The sequence below is a fragment of the Nycticebus coucang genome, chromosome 7 (assembly GCF_027406575.1).
Source record: "Nycticebus coucang isolate mNycCou1 chromosome 7, mNycCou1.pri, whole genome shotgun sequence".
NCBI lineage: Eukaryota > Metazoa > Chordata > Mammalia > Primates > Lorisidae > Nycticebus > Nycticebus coucang.
In genome coordinates, this window is record NC_069786.1 from 125145256 (window position 1) to 125161793 (window position 16538).

The window sequence follows — 16538 nt, forward strand, 5'->3', positions numbered from 1 at the left end:
AATAGAGTAGTTTAATGTTTAACAAACAATTACTTATGAATCAAAGTATAGTTACTAATAGAGGTAAAAATATATATGTATATAGAAGTAGTCAAGCATTATACGTAAAAGACTATGTCCAGTCATTTTAAAAATAAGATCATAAGAAACTGAAAAGAGTTATAGAACTAAGAGAAGTCACAAACCTTGACATTCCTAGATAAGGGGAAGTAACCAGGTGTTACTGATAAAACCACCTCCCTAGAGCAAAAACCTTGAAAAGATAAGCCACCTCCCCAAAAAACAAAAAACCTTGAAAACATGTAATGCATGATAAACCACATATGCAGACACAAAGATAATTTGTAAGCATAAGCAAAATAATGATTACATTGTTTAAACCCTGGGAAGAAAATGTATAAATACCAGACTTAAAAATCAGTAAAGTACAACTGTTTTCATCATCACTCGTGGTGTGTGGCAGTTTGTCATTCCATCCTGCGTCGACCTTTCAATCAACCTGTAACGTTCACCCTGAGCACCCTCTGATTGAGACCCATCGACAGGCGGCCCGCGACATTTCTGAAAATGGCTGTAGGGACCTCATTGTTGTAGAGATAAGATTGATATAAAAAATAAAGTGAGCAATGTTATGGTGACTGTCTCTGGGGATCCTTAGCCCAAATTTTCCAAAAGTCTTAGAACCAGTGGGGTTGATTTAGAGTAACTGGCAGACTTTGTTATATAAGGGAAAACTCACGTCCTTTCTCTGCATTGCCTGCCAGTAAGTTGCACCGTTGCAAGGAAAGGATTTTGTACACTAACTGTCCACCTATGGTCTTGACTTCATTTTTTTTTTTTTAGTCTTAATTTTTCACTATTTTAAATTGCTCATTTTTAAAAATTTCTTACTCATGTTATGTTTTATGACATTTTTCTCCCAGGAGATGTTGCTGCAATGGGGCATGACAGGTGCAAAAGAGTACGTAAAAATAATGAATACGTTTGGTGACAAAGTCTCAAAGTTCTGTTTAAATTTACCACAAAGGGCCTCAGACTGTCAAATCAGCAATTTCTGTTGTGCGTATGTTGGGTGGGAGGACAGAGTGGGGACCAAGCTGGACCCCAGGGGAGAGGATTTATCTGTGCTTGTTACTATCTGGAAGAGAACGTCATTATCAGATGACCTCAATCTCCCTCACCGGTGGTGCTTCCGCCACCTGTTCTCTGTGTTTATTCCACGTTTGTCACTCTCGGGCCTTCCTCAAAACTCAGATTACCTCAGTCTCCCTCACTGGTGGTATTTCAGCCTCTTCAGTCCTGTTCCGCACCTGCCCTTCCACACTGTTCTCTGTTTATTCCACGTTTGTCATTCTTTGGGCCTTCCTCAAAACATTCCTGTTATCTGATTTTACCTTCTCTCTACATGTGTCTAAACCCTACACATTTTACAAGGCCTGTCTATAATACACTGTATGTACTCTATGATTTTCTTTTTATTGTGCTGCAACCAAGCCACACTGATCTCTCCTCACCCTCTACTTTTAATACTAATTTTTATCTTCCTCTCAACCATAATTTTTATGCTGTGCTGAAGTCATTTTACTGTAACTGTGGATTTCTTAAGATACAGAAATCCATTTTTCCTGCACTGCTAGAGCCCTCAGAGATTCTGGCACTGTGGTGTGCACATCCAGACCAAATCAAGTGTAGTCACTGCCCCATGGGATTCCTGGTGACAATGTGGCTCTGGCTTGATAGCACAGACATGTCAGATCTTAATGGCATTTACTCCTGTGGGTGATATGACTAGGTGTGATCTGAGGGCAATCTACACACAAAGGTGACCATATTCCATGTATTAAAAATAATAAAAATTTTAAACACATAGGAGCTCTTCAATAATACTAATTTTAGGTCCTCACCATTGATGAATGCAAATCTTTTCCTCAAATAAACATGATAATCCCATAATGAAGAAACTGCAGCTTTTGTGACATTTTCACAATATTTGGGGGGTGGGGCAAGGGAGAAATGTACCAGAATATTGACGAAGTGATGCACCACTGCATCAAGAGCCAGTTTGGGTTTTAGACATGGCTTTGCTCCTGATTTACTCTGCAGCCTTGAGAAGTACGCTCCCTCCACTGCTATTTTGTTTTCTTACCTGAGTAATGAGCAGAAGGGGCAATATATCTTCCCAGGTTTGCACAGCTTTTAAGTTCTGTGATTTTTACAAATGGAAGCTTAATCACTTAGCTTGGCAGGACAGGAGAACCCTTGTACATTCTGCTTGTTTAATATATGGTGTAACTATGTCCACTAGTTGATAGTTTATATGTGGTGGCCTCACTAGTTTCTGACAAATGAAGATTGTGATAGTGCCCCAATGTCAAAATGTGCCAGTTTCAAAGTGTTTTTCATTGGCCTGGCATTTTAAAAATTAGGATAAAGAAGGTGAATCAGCTCCTTTCAAATTAAGATCCAGTTCCATTAGAAACAAGAGCCATGGTTCTTGAATTAGATACTGACTGACTCAGCAACCCCTGGAAGGATATGTGATGCTGGAGGCGGCAGCAGGGGTCTGGGGAATACAGTTATTCCTACCACTAGAATCTTAAAATACATCTAGGAATTAGGTGCTGTAGGATTTCAGGAGAAAAAGAGAACAGAAGCATTTTGAGGTTGTTAGGATCATTTTGTTTTTCTGTGTGCGTTTGTTTGCTTTTGGTTTTGCATATTAAATATTAGAAAAAATATGTGGGTTTTTAGGCAATAAAATAGTAACATTGGACCTGCAAAGGCATAGCCAGAATTGAAAAGTCCAGACAGCTTCGCTAATCAATTTGAGACGGAGGGTGATGGAGAAAGTGTGATTCTAAGGATTATTTTGCCTGGAGAAAATGTACAGATTGCAAATATAGAAATAAAAAAATTTGGGAAGCAGGCAAAGTGCCCGTAGCACAGTGGTTACGGCCCAGCCACATACACTGAGGGAGCCGGGTTTGAACCTGGCCCAGGCCAGTTGGATAACAATGACAACTGCAACAAAAATGGCTAGGAGTATGGCAGGCACCTGTAGTTCAAGCTACCTGGGAGGCTGAGACAAGAGAATTGCTTAAGGCCAAGAGTTGGAGGTTGCTGTGAGCTGTGATGCCACAGTACTCTACTGAGGGTGACAAAGTAAGACTCCATCTCAAAAAAAAAATTGGGGGGAAGCAGAATATATTTTTGGACACCTATGTTCAGTTATTTGAATTTGGGGGTCTCAGGTGGTGTCCCTGACAGGTACTTGGAAATAATTCTACAGGCTAGAGATGGTGACTGCAAGCACACTAGTGTGGCTAAAGCCAGAAGGGAAAAATAGACCAAGAAGAGCAATAAGCAATAAGGAGCCAGGCTCTGGACAGAGCTTAGCAAACATAACATTAAGGCACCTGCTGTGGGGGCAGGTAGAAGGGCAGGATGAAGACAGAGAAGTGATGACCCCATGGCAGGAGAAGAATTAGAGAGAAAATAGTATTCTGAAGGCCATGGAAAAATAGCCAGTTTTCAGATGCTGGCTGTTAAGATACCTGCTAGGGGTGGGGGAAGGGCAGGTGAGAGTCAGTGAGTTGTACTAGAGGCTAAGTAATATAAGTGGTGAGACGTATCAGTGGGCTTGGTGACACCAACGAGAGCATTTTCTGCAAAAATGTTAAGAAGCCTGGGCCAGAGAGAGCCGGGACAGTACATGTTGTATCGGATTTTTAGTTTGTGGTCAAAAGGAAGAGGCCCATAATGGTGGTTTGACAGGAAAAGAGGGCGAGGAGAAATGAGTTTTGTTATTTACTTCTTAAAGCCAAGTTGAAATGTAAGTATTGTGAGGGTGGAGGAGACGTATATGAGAGTTCAGTGGTAAATAGCATTTCTGTTAAGAGTGATGACAGTTTGTTCTCCATTATGACAAGTCAATTTAAAAGGAACACACTATTGAAGTAATTGAGAAACCAGCTGTCAGTTCCAAATAAAGAGTTCAAGGAATTACAGAAAGTTTCCTGGGAATTAATCTGAAAGGAAAAAAAGGTGATGTATTTCTCCCTGAATTGTCCTGAATAAGAAACACTAAAGTTTTAAGTAACGTTTAAATTTTTCATTAATGTAGGTAGACTAAAACGTTAGTAAGAATTTCTGAGGCAGCAAGTGGGTTCGAGAGTGGTCTAGATTAACAGAAGACATGGGCAAAAGAACACAGGTGTTTGCAGAATGGCCGATATTCTAACAAAACCGGGAAAAGAGCAGTGTGTGGGGGCTGGGTCGGAGGTCAAGTATGGATGAGCAGATGTAGAGGGTCTTGGATCTGATGCCTGGGTGCAAATGCACCCACCGTATTCATTTGTATGTTTTGATCTTTTGGGTCACTTGCTCAGGGCTGGGTTGTACTGCTTACTTGTGCCTCAGTGTAAACAGAAACATACACACACACACACACACACACACACACACACACACACACACGAGGGCTGTCCAGAAAGTATGCAGCCGGTGATAGGAAAAATAGAGACAACACGTGGCTGGATACTCTCCAGATGGCTTATATGTATTTTACAAAGGATTTACAAAATATTCCCTACGTGTTGGCCATCTCTTTGTAAAATTTTATAATGAGTATTTTGTAAATAAAGTACTTAGTTTCCCATTAGCTGTGATATCCGGTTTTCCCTATGTATGGTGAGTTTAGGGGTGTGTGTGTGTGTGACTATTTACATACACACACACACATATATATGCAGTTAAATTCTATTCTGTCTGTTTACACGGCAGATTCTATGAGCCAGACAATGTGCCACATGCCATCTGGAATGTAAGGTGACGGCGTCTCCGGTCTGTCATAAAGTCTAACGCTGACTACAGACAGGCAGAAATTCTGCTTCTTCCTTACGTATTTTTTCATTTCCTAATAAACTTTTATGTTGAGCTTGTCCTAATTTTCCAAAAGAGAGAAATAACATTCCAAAGACTCCAAACATAGGTGGTCATTAGCCAAACTCACAAATTTCTAATTTTTTTTAAACCTTGAGACTCTAAGGTAAAAAATTTTAAGTCGTTTTCCTAGGATTTTGGAAGAACTGTTTAAGAAAGACATGGTATTCGAGCAAATAATTATTTTAAAAAATTAGAAAATTATATGGTGAATATCCTCGATGCTTAAATGTATTTTAATGAGAAACATTGTTTATTATTGTTGGTTTTTCTTGGTTGACAAGCTTTCCCCTCAGTGGAAGATTGGTATAGTAATAGAAATTGTGTAACATGTGAAACTCAAAGCTACTCTGAGCTATTTTAATCATGGGTTCTTTTGTTAAAATGAATTTCAAACCATAGTTAAGAAAGAGTATAAACACTGAAGTTTTAAGAGACCACTCAAATCTATTCTTCTAACTACATTTTGTAGTGACAAAAATGTCAAGATACATAAAATTTTGCATTATGTATTTGAAATACAGGTTTACCTGTTGAAATAATAATATATTGCTATGTGGGGGACTGCGGGTCTCACAAATCGTTGACTGAATACTTTTTTAAACATTTCAGATTAATATGAGGGTACGAACGATTAGGTTGCAATGTTTGTATTTGTTAGGTAGAGTCCAAGTTGTAGTTGTGCCCCTCAGCCCAGGGCTCCAGGCACCCAGGAGCTCACGCCCAGATCACTGCCCTTATTCTTGATGTATCTCCTTCCTTCATGAAGTTCATTAACATGTACAGTTTAGTATATGAACAATCTTATAGCCTATCTTTTATATATATAGTTACCTAGTGTAACTGCCTTCATTTCTACGAGCTTAAATATTTTCTTGCAAACTTGGTTTATAAAGGCTCCATAAGTCTTCATGATGTGGACGTCCAAAATTTATTTAATCATTCCTGTAATGCTGGGTATATAAGTCTTGCTATTACAAGATGTTAATTTTACTGAATGCTTATCTGGCGCTTACTCTGTGTGGGCACTGTTCTAGCATTGAACAAGTGATGACACATTTAATCCTTACCAACTGTGAGATAAATACAACTGTCACCTCTATTTTGCAGAGGAAGGATCTGAGGCAGAGAGAGATTAAACTTGGTCAAACTTATGTAGCTGGGAAGAGGAGGAGTTGGGGTCCAAACCAAAGTGGTCTGACTCCAGAATCCGTGCTCTATATCTGTCTACTGGGTCGTCTTAAATACACAACTTTGTGCATCAACAGTATTTTATACCAGTCTACATGGAACTGAACATTTCTTTAGAATTATTCCCTGAAACAGATAGATAGGCATGAAGGCTTTAAACCAGTGGTTCTCAACCTTCCTAATGCTGCAACTCTTTAATACAGTTCCACCTGGTGGTGACCCCCAAACATAAAATTATTTTTGTTGCTACTTCATAACTGTAATTTTGCTACTGTTATGAACTGTAATGTAAATATCTGATATGCAGGATGTATTTTCATTGTTACAAAGGGGTCACGACCCACAGGTTGAGAACTGCTGCTTTAAATGGTTTCAATAGAACATATAACAAAATTATCCTCCAGAGAGACTATTCTGACCTTATCAATTTACACCCCCAATATCAGAGTCTGTGGGCTCTTTACTGTGCCTCCAGCAATCTTGGGTATAATAATTTCAAAAAGTCTTAAGCACTTTATTAAGAATAAATTGTACAATAGTTATAGTTGTATCTGATGACCAGAGAGGCTGATTTACTTTTCAGGAGTAGTTGTTGCTTTTTTTGTTTGTTTTACTTTGTGAATTTCTTACATTTGGCTTTTGTCAGCTTTGCTATTGGAATTTTCGGTTTCCATACCGAGTTACAGAAACTATGTATTGAGATAAACACTTCGCATTTGTCAGATAACATTGCTCATGTTTTTCTATTTCTTATATTGCTTATGTTTATAATAGAGTTGTCATTTGTTTTTTATTTTGTTTATGTTACTCACTGAAGTGTAAACATTTTAAAATTGGTTTCTGCAGTTGCATCAAGCTTAAATAGTCATATAATTGATAACTTATATTTACCTCTAAATTATTTCTCCTACTTGGAAGTCTCTCTCTAGTTATTTAATGCTTAGCTATACCTTGTAATTCCTTGAGTCAGTAAAAAAAACTTAATGATCTCAATTTTTATTATATATATTTTTTATCTGTAAGATACAATTCAGACTTAATTTTCAATAAAAATAACCTTGTAAAAAGGTTTTTCTTTAACATTCGGGACCTGAGATATGATAAACGTATGGACTAGGTCTAAGGTCTATACTACAGTTAGTATTTACATACTGCTACCGTTAATATACTATAAATTAGGACGTTGTTAATCCTCCATAGGTGGCCACCTCCGACACTGAGCATGACCTGATTTTCATAGACTGGACATTTCAGTACAGTAGGCCTAGTTCCTTATGTTGACAGTTTGTTACAGTCCCCTGGGCAGTCATCTTACTGAGACTCTATTGCGTTTATTAAAAGCTCCTCAATTTCTTTTATGATGTTTCTTGGTTTTTATTTCCTCTCCCTCCATGGATGTAGAGCTACCCAAATACCTCAGTGAGTGACCCTTTTCCACCATTCCTCTGCATCACACTGCCTATTAAAAAGGCTTTCCTAATTAATTCATTTGCTTCAAGAAGCTTTGTAAGGTTTAGTAAATATTTCATTTGACTGAGAGTCCAGATGTTTTCTCCAGAGCTTCTGGATCTCCTGGGTTGCCTCAGAACCACTGCATGGGAGGAGGAGAGACCACACAGAGAGCTTCTAGGGTTCCTGCTCAGGGCTGCCTGACTTTATCTGTTTTTTCTACGTGTAGAGCTATGTTAAGAAGCAAGCCTCCAAAACGAATGCCTTCTGGACCTATCAGGGGGGAAGGACATTGAAACTCCTGGAAATACGTTAAGATAGTAGAAAATGAACTTGCTCTCCAAGAGCAGCACTAGAGGAAATGGGCAGTGAGAAGTTCCAGGGCTGGGGCCTGAAAGCTTCCTCTCCCTCTCTTCTCGCCGGAAGGCTGCTTACCCGCCTAATCCTGGAAGCTGAACCTGTCTCCCAAGTTGAGTGGGTCTGCTTACATAAAGGGCTTTTATGTTGTTCAAAGGCGGGCTGAGTTTTGCCACCAGCATTTGAATTTTTTTTTTTTTTTGACTTTTTTGCAGTCAGCATTCAGTTATCATCAAACATAGGAAAAATTAACAAACTCATTATATTTTTTATTTGTAACATTTTTATGTTTATATATACACACAGGGAATTTTTTTTTTTTTTTTTTTTTGTGGTTTTTGGCCTGGGCTGGGTTTGAACCCGCCACCTCTGGCATATGGGACCCGCGCCCTACTCCTTGAGCCACAGGTGCCGCCCAACAGGGAAATATTTTATAAATACTTATAAAATTCTATAATGTATACTTTGTAAATTCAGGTACATTTAGCTGTGATTTCCCATTTTACCTATGTATGTACATATGGCAACTTTTGGGGTGTCCAGTATTTAAAGAGTATCCTTGTACAGTGGGTACTGAATTAAGAATCCAAAAAGGCTTTTTGTAGTTTTGAGATTGATCCTGGTTTCAAATATTTACATTCCATAATGAAGTATGTAGGGATAAGGGGGTATCATGTCTGCAATTCATTCTCCAAAATAGCCAAAAAAATCATATATATGTGTATATGATTGGACATATATATGCATTTGCACACACATACATAAAAAGAAAAGATAATGCAACTATAACAAAATGTTAACATTTGTGGAGTGTGGGAATTATTTGCACTCTTCCGGCAATTTTTCTGTAAGTCTACAATGAAAGAAATTAAATAAGTTCCAAACTTAATATTTTTAAGGAAAAAAAATTAGAAGCCGCTTGAAAACCTGGTAAGTATCTGGACTAGATCATTTAAAATGTCCCTCTAGAGGTCTATGATTATGTATTTTCTTGATCATGTGTTGAAATAATATAACATAAAATTCAGTCATCTGATATGTCATTCTGTCATTGTCACCACTGGGTCAGATTAGCAGAGAAGACCCACAGAACACTTGTAAAACTTCCCATTTTCACAACATCATGGGTAGAAAGAATGTTGAAGCCTACTTGAGAGCTTTATTTACTTATTTGCAAATCTAACACATTTTTAAATACTATGATTCATCAATTTAAATGTACACTAGAAAGAAGGCATAATTTGTTTTGAGGGTGACAGCTGGGAGTCTTAAAATGATCAGTAAGGAAAGAGCCCTAACAATAGTCATGAACGTAAGTAATGTGCATGGCCAAGGTAAGGTTAATGAGACATTAAACCAAAAGATGTCTCCTGAAAAATCAAGAATTAAACTCCAGTAGACAGCAAAAAGCAAGAGAGAACTAAAAGAGACTAATTTAGCTTCGAATCTCAATGAACTAAGTCAAGAGAACTGAAAAGTCCAAAGGCTACCCCTCATTTTAAGGACCTCTATAAAGATAATGTCTCTGCTATTGGGTTTTGGTAATTGGCCTTCAATGGCATTATCTTCTATCTCATTTCCATTCTTTAAAAAAAAAAAAGGGTTATAAAGAAAACACACACGTTGAAGATTAGGATATAGAATGTTTTTCTGAATGGCAAATCAGAAAGAAATAAAATTCTATAGTAGAATAGGTAATTTTATTTAGAAACACATGAGCAGTTTTCATATTTGACAATCCTTAGAAAAACTACTGACGACTCTTTCCTAGGGCCGCTATGGTATTTCCAGCTACTTTAAATTGCTCTTCACTTCGAGTCCTCATACGAGCTATGAAATGAATGTAGTTCTCTATTGAAGAAATAATGAAAACTCATCATTTAGTGCTCAGAAATGAACAGTTGCACTGAGACATATGCAGAATTTCCTGAATGGTGTCTGAGCCTGAGACTGTTGTTCTTCAGTGCAAATTTCCAGGGGATTTCTTGAATTCAGAAAGCAATGGTACCATTGAGGTTCTCAGTTCTAAGGATCCATAAATCTAAATATTAGAGAAATTCATTATACTAAATTCCAAACCAGTCAAAACTGGATATAAAAAAGTCTTCTACTAACTTTGGTCAGGAAGAAATAAGTTAAAGAAAGAATGATTGGTTTTAGCTTGGGTTGGGTCTTCTCGAATTGAGAACAAATGACAAAGAACACAGAAGCAGGACAGCACTGGGGCAGCTCCTCGGACCCTGTCATGATTATTTCTAAGTAGAAGTAGGCTTAGGATGATTTTGTGAAACTATTTTTTTAAATTAGACTTTTATATGGATAAATTTTAAAATACAGTCTCTTTCCTACCCTTTAAATTACATTGTCATTTTCATGCTGATATGGAGAATTGGTTTTGAAAAGGACTTAATTACTTCCCCTCTGGCATTGTGGCTTCTCTTTCTGCATTTCTATTTTTCTCACAAGCGCTTGGTCTTGGTCCACCAGCTCTGCAGTTCACTGCTATTTGTCTGGTAGGTAACAGCTTTCTCTCTGCACTATGAGACTCTGGAGGCTTAACTTTCATCTACTCATCCTAGAAATCTGTGCCATGCCAGAGAGAAAGAGGATTCGGAAATTAAGAAAAAGTGACTGTGAACACTTCTGAGAGATTAGGGCTAGTTTTTCATAGCGATCCTGAAATTTCTTTTACGTTTAGAACAATTTCTTTTACCATCTCATTTAATTTTTTTTAATTGAAAAGTAAAATCAAATATATTTATTGTGTACAACAGAATGTTTTTAAATATGCAGTGTAACCATTATGGAACGGCTGAATCCAGTAATGAAAATACGCATTAACTCCCATAGTTACCATTTTTGTGTTGAGAACACTTAAAATCTATTCTCTTGGTATTTTTCAAGAATATAATGTATTCTTTTTTCTTTTCTTTTTTTTTTTTTTTTTTTTTTCTGAGACAGAGTCTCACTCTGTCACCCTGGGTAGAGTGCCAGGGAGTCATGATAGCTCACAGCAATCTCTAACTCTTGCGTTCAAGAGATCCTCTTGCTTCAGCCTCCCAAATAGCTTGGACTACAGGTGCCTGGCTAGTTTTTTGTATTCGTGGTAGAGACGGGGTCTTGCTTTTGCTCTGGCTGGTCTCAAACTCCTGAGCTTAAGCAATCTACCTGCCTTGCCCTCCCAGAGTGCTGGCATTACAGGTATGAACCACTGCACCCACCCTACAATTTATTGATGTTAACTGTTAACTGTTTATGCAATAAATCTCTTGTACTTATTTCTCCTAACTGAAATTTTGTAGACTGTGACCAGCATCTTCCAAACCTCCTCCCACCCACCACCACTACTGTCCCAGCTTCTGGTAACCACCCTGCTGTTCTCCACTCCCACGAGTTAGAAGTTTTTAGATTCCATTTTTCATGTTAGTGCAAGTTTCAATTATTTTAAACTATTCAGAGGAAATAAGTCTTCCAATATGCTTTTTATTTGTTTAAAAGATTTTCCCCTTTGAGAAGGATAAATGGAGAATAAATGAGCTCAGCCTCACTGTGTCATCAGGGACAAAAAGTTAAGAAAGCCATATAGTTTTAGAGATTTGAATAGAAACTTCTCTGAAGAAGACAGGGACACAGCCTATAAACACAAGAAAAAATGCTCATCATCTTTAATGCAAGAGAAATGCAAATCAAAACCACTTTGAGGGCAGCACCTGTGGCTCAGTGAGTAGGGCGCCAGCCCCATATACTGAGGTTGGTGGGTTCAAACCTGCCTCGGCCAAACTGCAACAAAAAATAGCCAGGCATTGTGGTGGCACCTGTGGTCCCAGCTACTCGGGAGGCTGAAGCAAGAGAATCGCCTAAGCCCAAGAAGTGGAGGTTGCTGTGAGCTGTGATGCCACAGCACTCTACTGAGGGTGACAAAGTGAGACTCTAAAATAAATAAATAAATAAATAAATACCACTTTCAGATATCATCTAACTCCAGTAAGAGTAGCCCAAATAGCAAAATTCCAAAACTACAGATGTTGGTATGGATGTGGAGAAAAGGGAACACTTCTGCACTGCTTGTAGGAATGCAAACTAATATGTTCCTTTTGGAAAGAAGTTTGGAGATCACTTAGGCATCTAAAAATAGATCTGCTATTTGATCCTGCAATTCCTCTACTAGGTATATGTCCAGAAGACAAAAAAAAAATCACTTTATAACAAAGATATTTGCACCAGAATGTTTATTACAGCCCAATTCATAATAGTTAAGTCATGGAAGAAGCCCAAGTGTCCATCAACCCACGAATGGATTAATAAATTGTGCCATGGAATATTATGCAGTCTTAAAAAAGATAGAGACTTTACCTCTTTTATGTTTACATGGATGGAGCTGGAACATATTCTTCTTAGTAAAGTATCTCAAGAATGGAAGAAAAAGTATCCAATGGACTCAGCTCTACTATGAAACCAATATATAATCACCTACACTTCCATATGAAAGCTATAACCCAACTACAGCCCAAGGGGAAGGGGTAGGGTAGGGTAGGGTGGGGGGGGGATGGGTAGAGGGAGGATAATGGTGGGATCACACCTATGGTGCATTTTACAAGGGTGTATGTCAAATCTACTAAGTGTAGAGTATAAATGTCTTAACATAATAATTAACAAAGTGCTGTGAAGGCTATGTTAACCAGTTTGTTGTAAGTATTTCAAATTGTATATAAAACCAGCACATTGTACTGCATAAATGCATTAATGTACACAGCTATGATTTAATAAAAAAATATATATTAAAAAATAAATCTGAGTCTATGGGTAGGGGGAGTAGAGAGGGGTTTTCTTGCACATAGGAAGAACCAATGGTAATCCTTAAAATTTGGCTATAAATGTTAGCATTTCTATTGTAGACCTAAAATCCAGAGCCCCAAACTACAAAGTTTAGAGAAGCCCCAAACCACAATGTTAACTCTCATAAGTTCTCTTAAGTTGGAGAATCTTTAATATAGGAGCTGTCCGAATGTCAACTTTGACCACATTGTGACCACTGATTGCTTTTCCTCTCCGTTTCTCTCCCTTTTACAATGTATAACCATATGATTAAGGGTCCGTGCTACAAAATGCCTAAATTTTCCAATTCAGAGTTAGATTTGCAAACAAGCTGTCAATAGTAAATTATTTATCATCTAATCCTTTTTGTTTTCCTCAGTGATTCTTAGCCAGAAACCAGTTTGCTGGATAAGGGACCAAAGTACTAAAAATAGCAGAATTAGAATCATTTGCCTAAACAAAGAAATTGACTTAAGCCTGTTGAATGGACTCTCTATTTCTTGCTCGGTGTGAAATGTTTTACATCCTCTGCCTGCCAGTTATGGTTCTTTAATTCTGCTCATTATATATAAAAAGCCTCCCATTCCATTTTCAGCTTCCTTTTTTTTCCTTTTAACAGAAATGCTGCTGGCATGCAGCTTACCTCCAGGAATAGCTCAAGCTGATGCTCTCAATTTAGTCATAAGAATTACATTACATTTCTCTCCTGGCTGGAAATATTCCTTCCCGATTTCTACAATCATGACCCTATGAGTGCCAGCTGATCTCAATCAAAATGCAACATACATCTTTGAGGAACATACAGGAAGAAGCCTATTTTATAACAATATCCACTCACATTGTAAGCTACGGAATTATATTGTTTATCTACAGGACTATCTCTTCTTTTGACAAAGAAGGAAGCTTTGTATGGAAAGCTCAGCTCTAGTACATTGAAATAGGCCCATGTATTAGGTTGAAAAGATTTTCAAATAATGATAACATATAAGAATGGTAGAAAAATTTTAGAAAATTCTTACATTAGAAAAATACCTCCTAGCAGGGGTTATAAAATAAATTGAAAAGAACCCAAGAGAACTGTTGAATGGTCTTTTATTTTTCATCATACAGTCCTATTCCTGAATCCTTTTCTCAGTCACTCTTGAAAATATAAACGTTTTTCCTCTTTTCAAAGAATGTAGTGCATTAATCTGCCTGTTGAAATAAGCAAGATGAAAGTAAAAACATTAGGTCTGTATGTTGTTAACAGGCCACAGAAATCAGTTATATATTTTCAAGATAATACTTTTCCAACCATATGTTTAATCAATTATGAAACTTTTGTCATAAACACAGGTCCCTATCTCCCCATTTTATCAGACCATAACCCGAGTATTCTGTATACTCACAGAAGCACAGTTTTCCGACTTGTCTTCTACAAAACCAATTTGGCAGGGCGTCCTCTGGTTCTGCAACCAGTAGTCTGTTGACTCAAGCAAGCTGTTGCTGCGAAGAACCTGGGGGGACCGAGAAGAACTCAGTGCTTATTTGGCAAAGATTACTACTTAGTTAAGCAGCTCTTAAAAAAAAAATTACAGGTGTTTTCCTATGAGCATCCTATATAAGAAAAAAACTTTCAGGGTAATAGCAATGATAAAATATGTAAAATATTAACTTGAAAGTACAAGGAATATATTGATATTAAAACTGGTGTTTCTTATCTTGTCAAATCCACTAGCTGGAAACTTCAGCATATGTTTGAGTTTTGGATAATCTGTAAGCACAGGATTACTTGGGGGTATGGTGCATTTGGCAACAGGGATCAAACTTCATTTAGTGTTAGTATTCTTTCATAATCTTTTGGAACTTTTTCTATTTAAAAAATATAGTGGTTTTCTTTGTGGTGCAGCATTGATTCTTCTTCAGCTCTGCTAATATAGCTTTGAAATAAGGTATTTTTTTTCTAGAATACCTAGGATACTATGTTAAGTTTAAAAAAGTATTAGGAAGACGTAACTTGCATTCAAATAACCATTTTCTATAAAGAAGTAGTATGATAAAGCAAAAGGATTTGAATACTTAAATTAATGAAACCAAACATGATTACAAACGCCTATTTCTGGCCTTAGATTGTTAAAGTAAAGAACAAGCATATTTTGGAGCCAAAATATTTTGAAGATGAAATCATAAGTACCCAAATGATTCAACCTCAAATGTGTGTTTACATTATTCAAAAACTACGTACATTTATTCTCATCTTACTTAAGATTCCTAATGTTTCTATGGTACTCTGTTTTGTTTAGGTACATGTCTGCTAATAGTGGACTACCGCGTTCACTTAGGTGACATAACAGATTTAATCGCTTTGGTTAATGCTCCTAAAAGAGAATGATACCTCAATTACATTTCCTTTGTACACATACAACAAAGGACTGCTGTTCTTTGTTTTGTAAGATAGAGATACATTAACACATTAACTTTTGTCTCTGCATAGAATTAACCAAATATAATCGTGACACATTTTTGTTTTAGATGCATAACGTTGCTTTTAAATCTTTTCCCACTCAACATTTAGTATTACCTAGCGATGATAAATTGTCATCATTCTTTTCTGCAATAGTACAAAGAAACACTTTGTGGACGAGGAAATAATTAATTGAATGATAAATGTGGGTTATTCCAGCAGACTGACATTGGCTATGGACTTTCTCAGTTCTCTTAAAGATTTCACATTGCAGTGTGGGCTAGGCCCTCTATGGGTCCAGAGACCTTTCTGAGGGGGCAGCAAACTATTTTTATGATAATACTAAGATGTTTTTTGTCCTTTTTATTCTCATTGTCCCATGAGTAGTCAGTGGAGTGTTTCAGAGGCAACAGGATACCTGGTATCTCAACAGATTGCAGCAGCAACTAGAAAGCCTCAGCTGTCTTCTATTATATCAGACATGAAGGAGATTGTCAAACATGTTAAATTGAAGTCATTCTTCTTGCTGAAAGGTTTTGTTTTGGAAAACATAAATATTTTGTATAACCATGTATGTCAACGCTTTTATTATTAGTTTTTAAATTGTCATTGTTATTTGAAAATGAAACAAACCAAAATAAATCTCAGCTTTAATTTGTTATGTGACAACTATCACTAAGTGTAATCAATATAAACTAAAGTTTCTCGAGGTCTGTCACACACCTTCAGAGTGCAAAAGAATTTTGGGTTCAAAAATTGAGGACCATTGACATAGATGAGTATTATTCACAGTAGAAAAGGCTTCTAGTCTACATCCTGTATTGTCTTTTGCTTTTAATTACAGCATACAATGAAGTGTAAAGGACGAGCGTAGGTAATCTAACTGGGATGACCTTGGGCGGGTCACTTTAACTTGGTTTGGACACCTGTGATGGGGATAATAATACCCACCTGGTGGGATCACTGGGGTAGTCAGTGAGATGCTAGCAGTGAAACACTGAGTCACACAAATGGAAGGTTATCCTCTTACAGCTATTTGAGGGAAGTTGCAAAGGACAATAGAAAGATGGGTCCCTTCCGTCTGCAATTAGAGGATTGAAAGTGTTCAGGTGTGTTAAGGCAAATTTTCTTTACTAAACATTCTGGTCTAAGGTGTAATTGTGAGCTATGCCTTTTGTATTATGAATAGTTACAGCTACTATTTTTGTGTATTTAGAATCTTCTGGGAATTGTGCTGATTTTTTTTTTTTTTTAGTTTTATACTTATTTTTCTTATAGTGTTTTTTTTTTTTTTTTTTTTGTAGAGACAAGAGTCTCACTGTACTGCCCTCGGGTAGAGTGC

The 16538-nt window shown here is 37.1% G+C and overlaps 1 protein-coding gene across 3 annotated transcripts in view; it reads right to left on the reverse strand.

Annotated features, from left to right (window-relative positions):
• SPHKAP (SPHK1 interactor, AKAP domain containing) overlaps nucleotides 1–16538 on the reverse strand; it is a 216787-nt gene that overhangs the window by 103989 nt on the left and 96260 nt on the right. For all 3 annotated transcript variants that reach the window (XM_053597500.1, XM_053597501.1, XM_053597499.1), the window contains one exon: nucleotides 14142–14249. In XM_053597500.1, the coding sequence (XP_053453475.1) occupies nucleotides 14142–14249 (108 nt within the window). The remainder of the gene's footprint in view (nucleotides 1–14141; nucleotides 14250–16538) is intronic.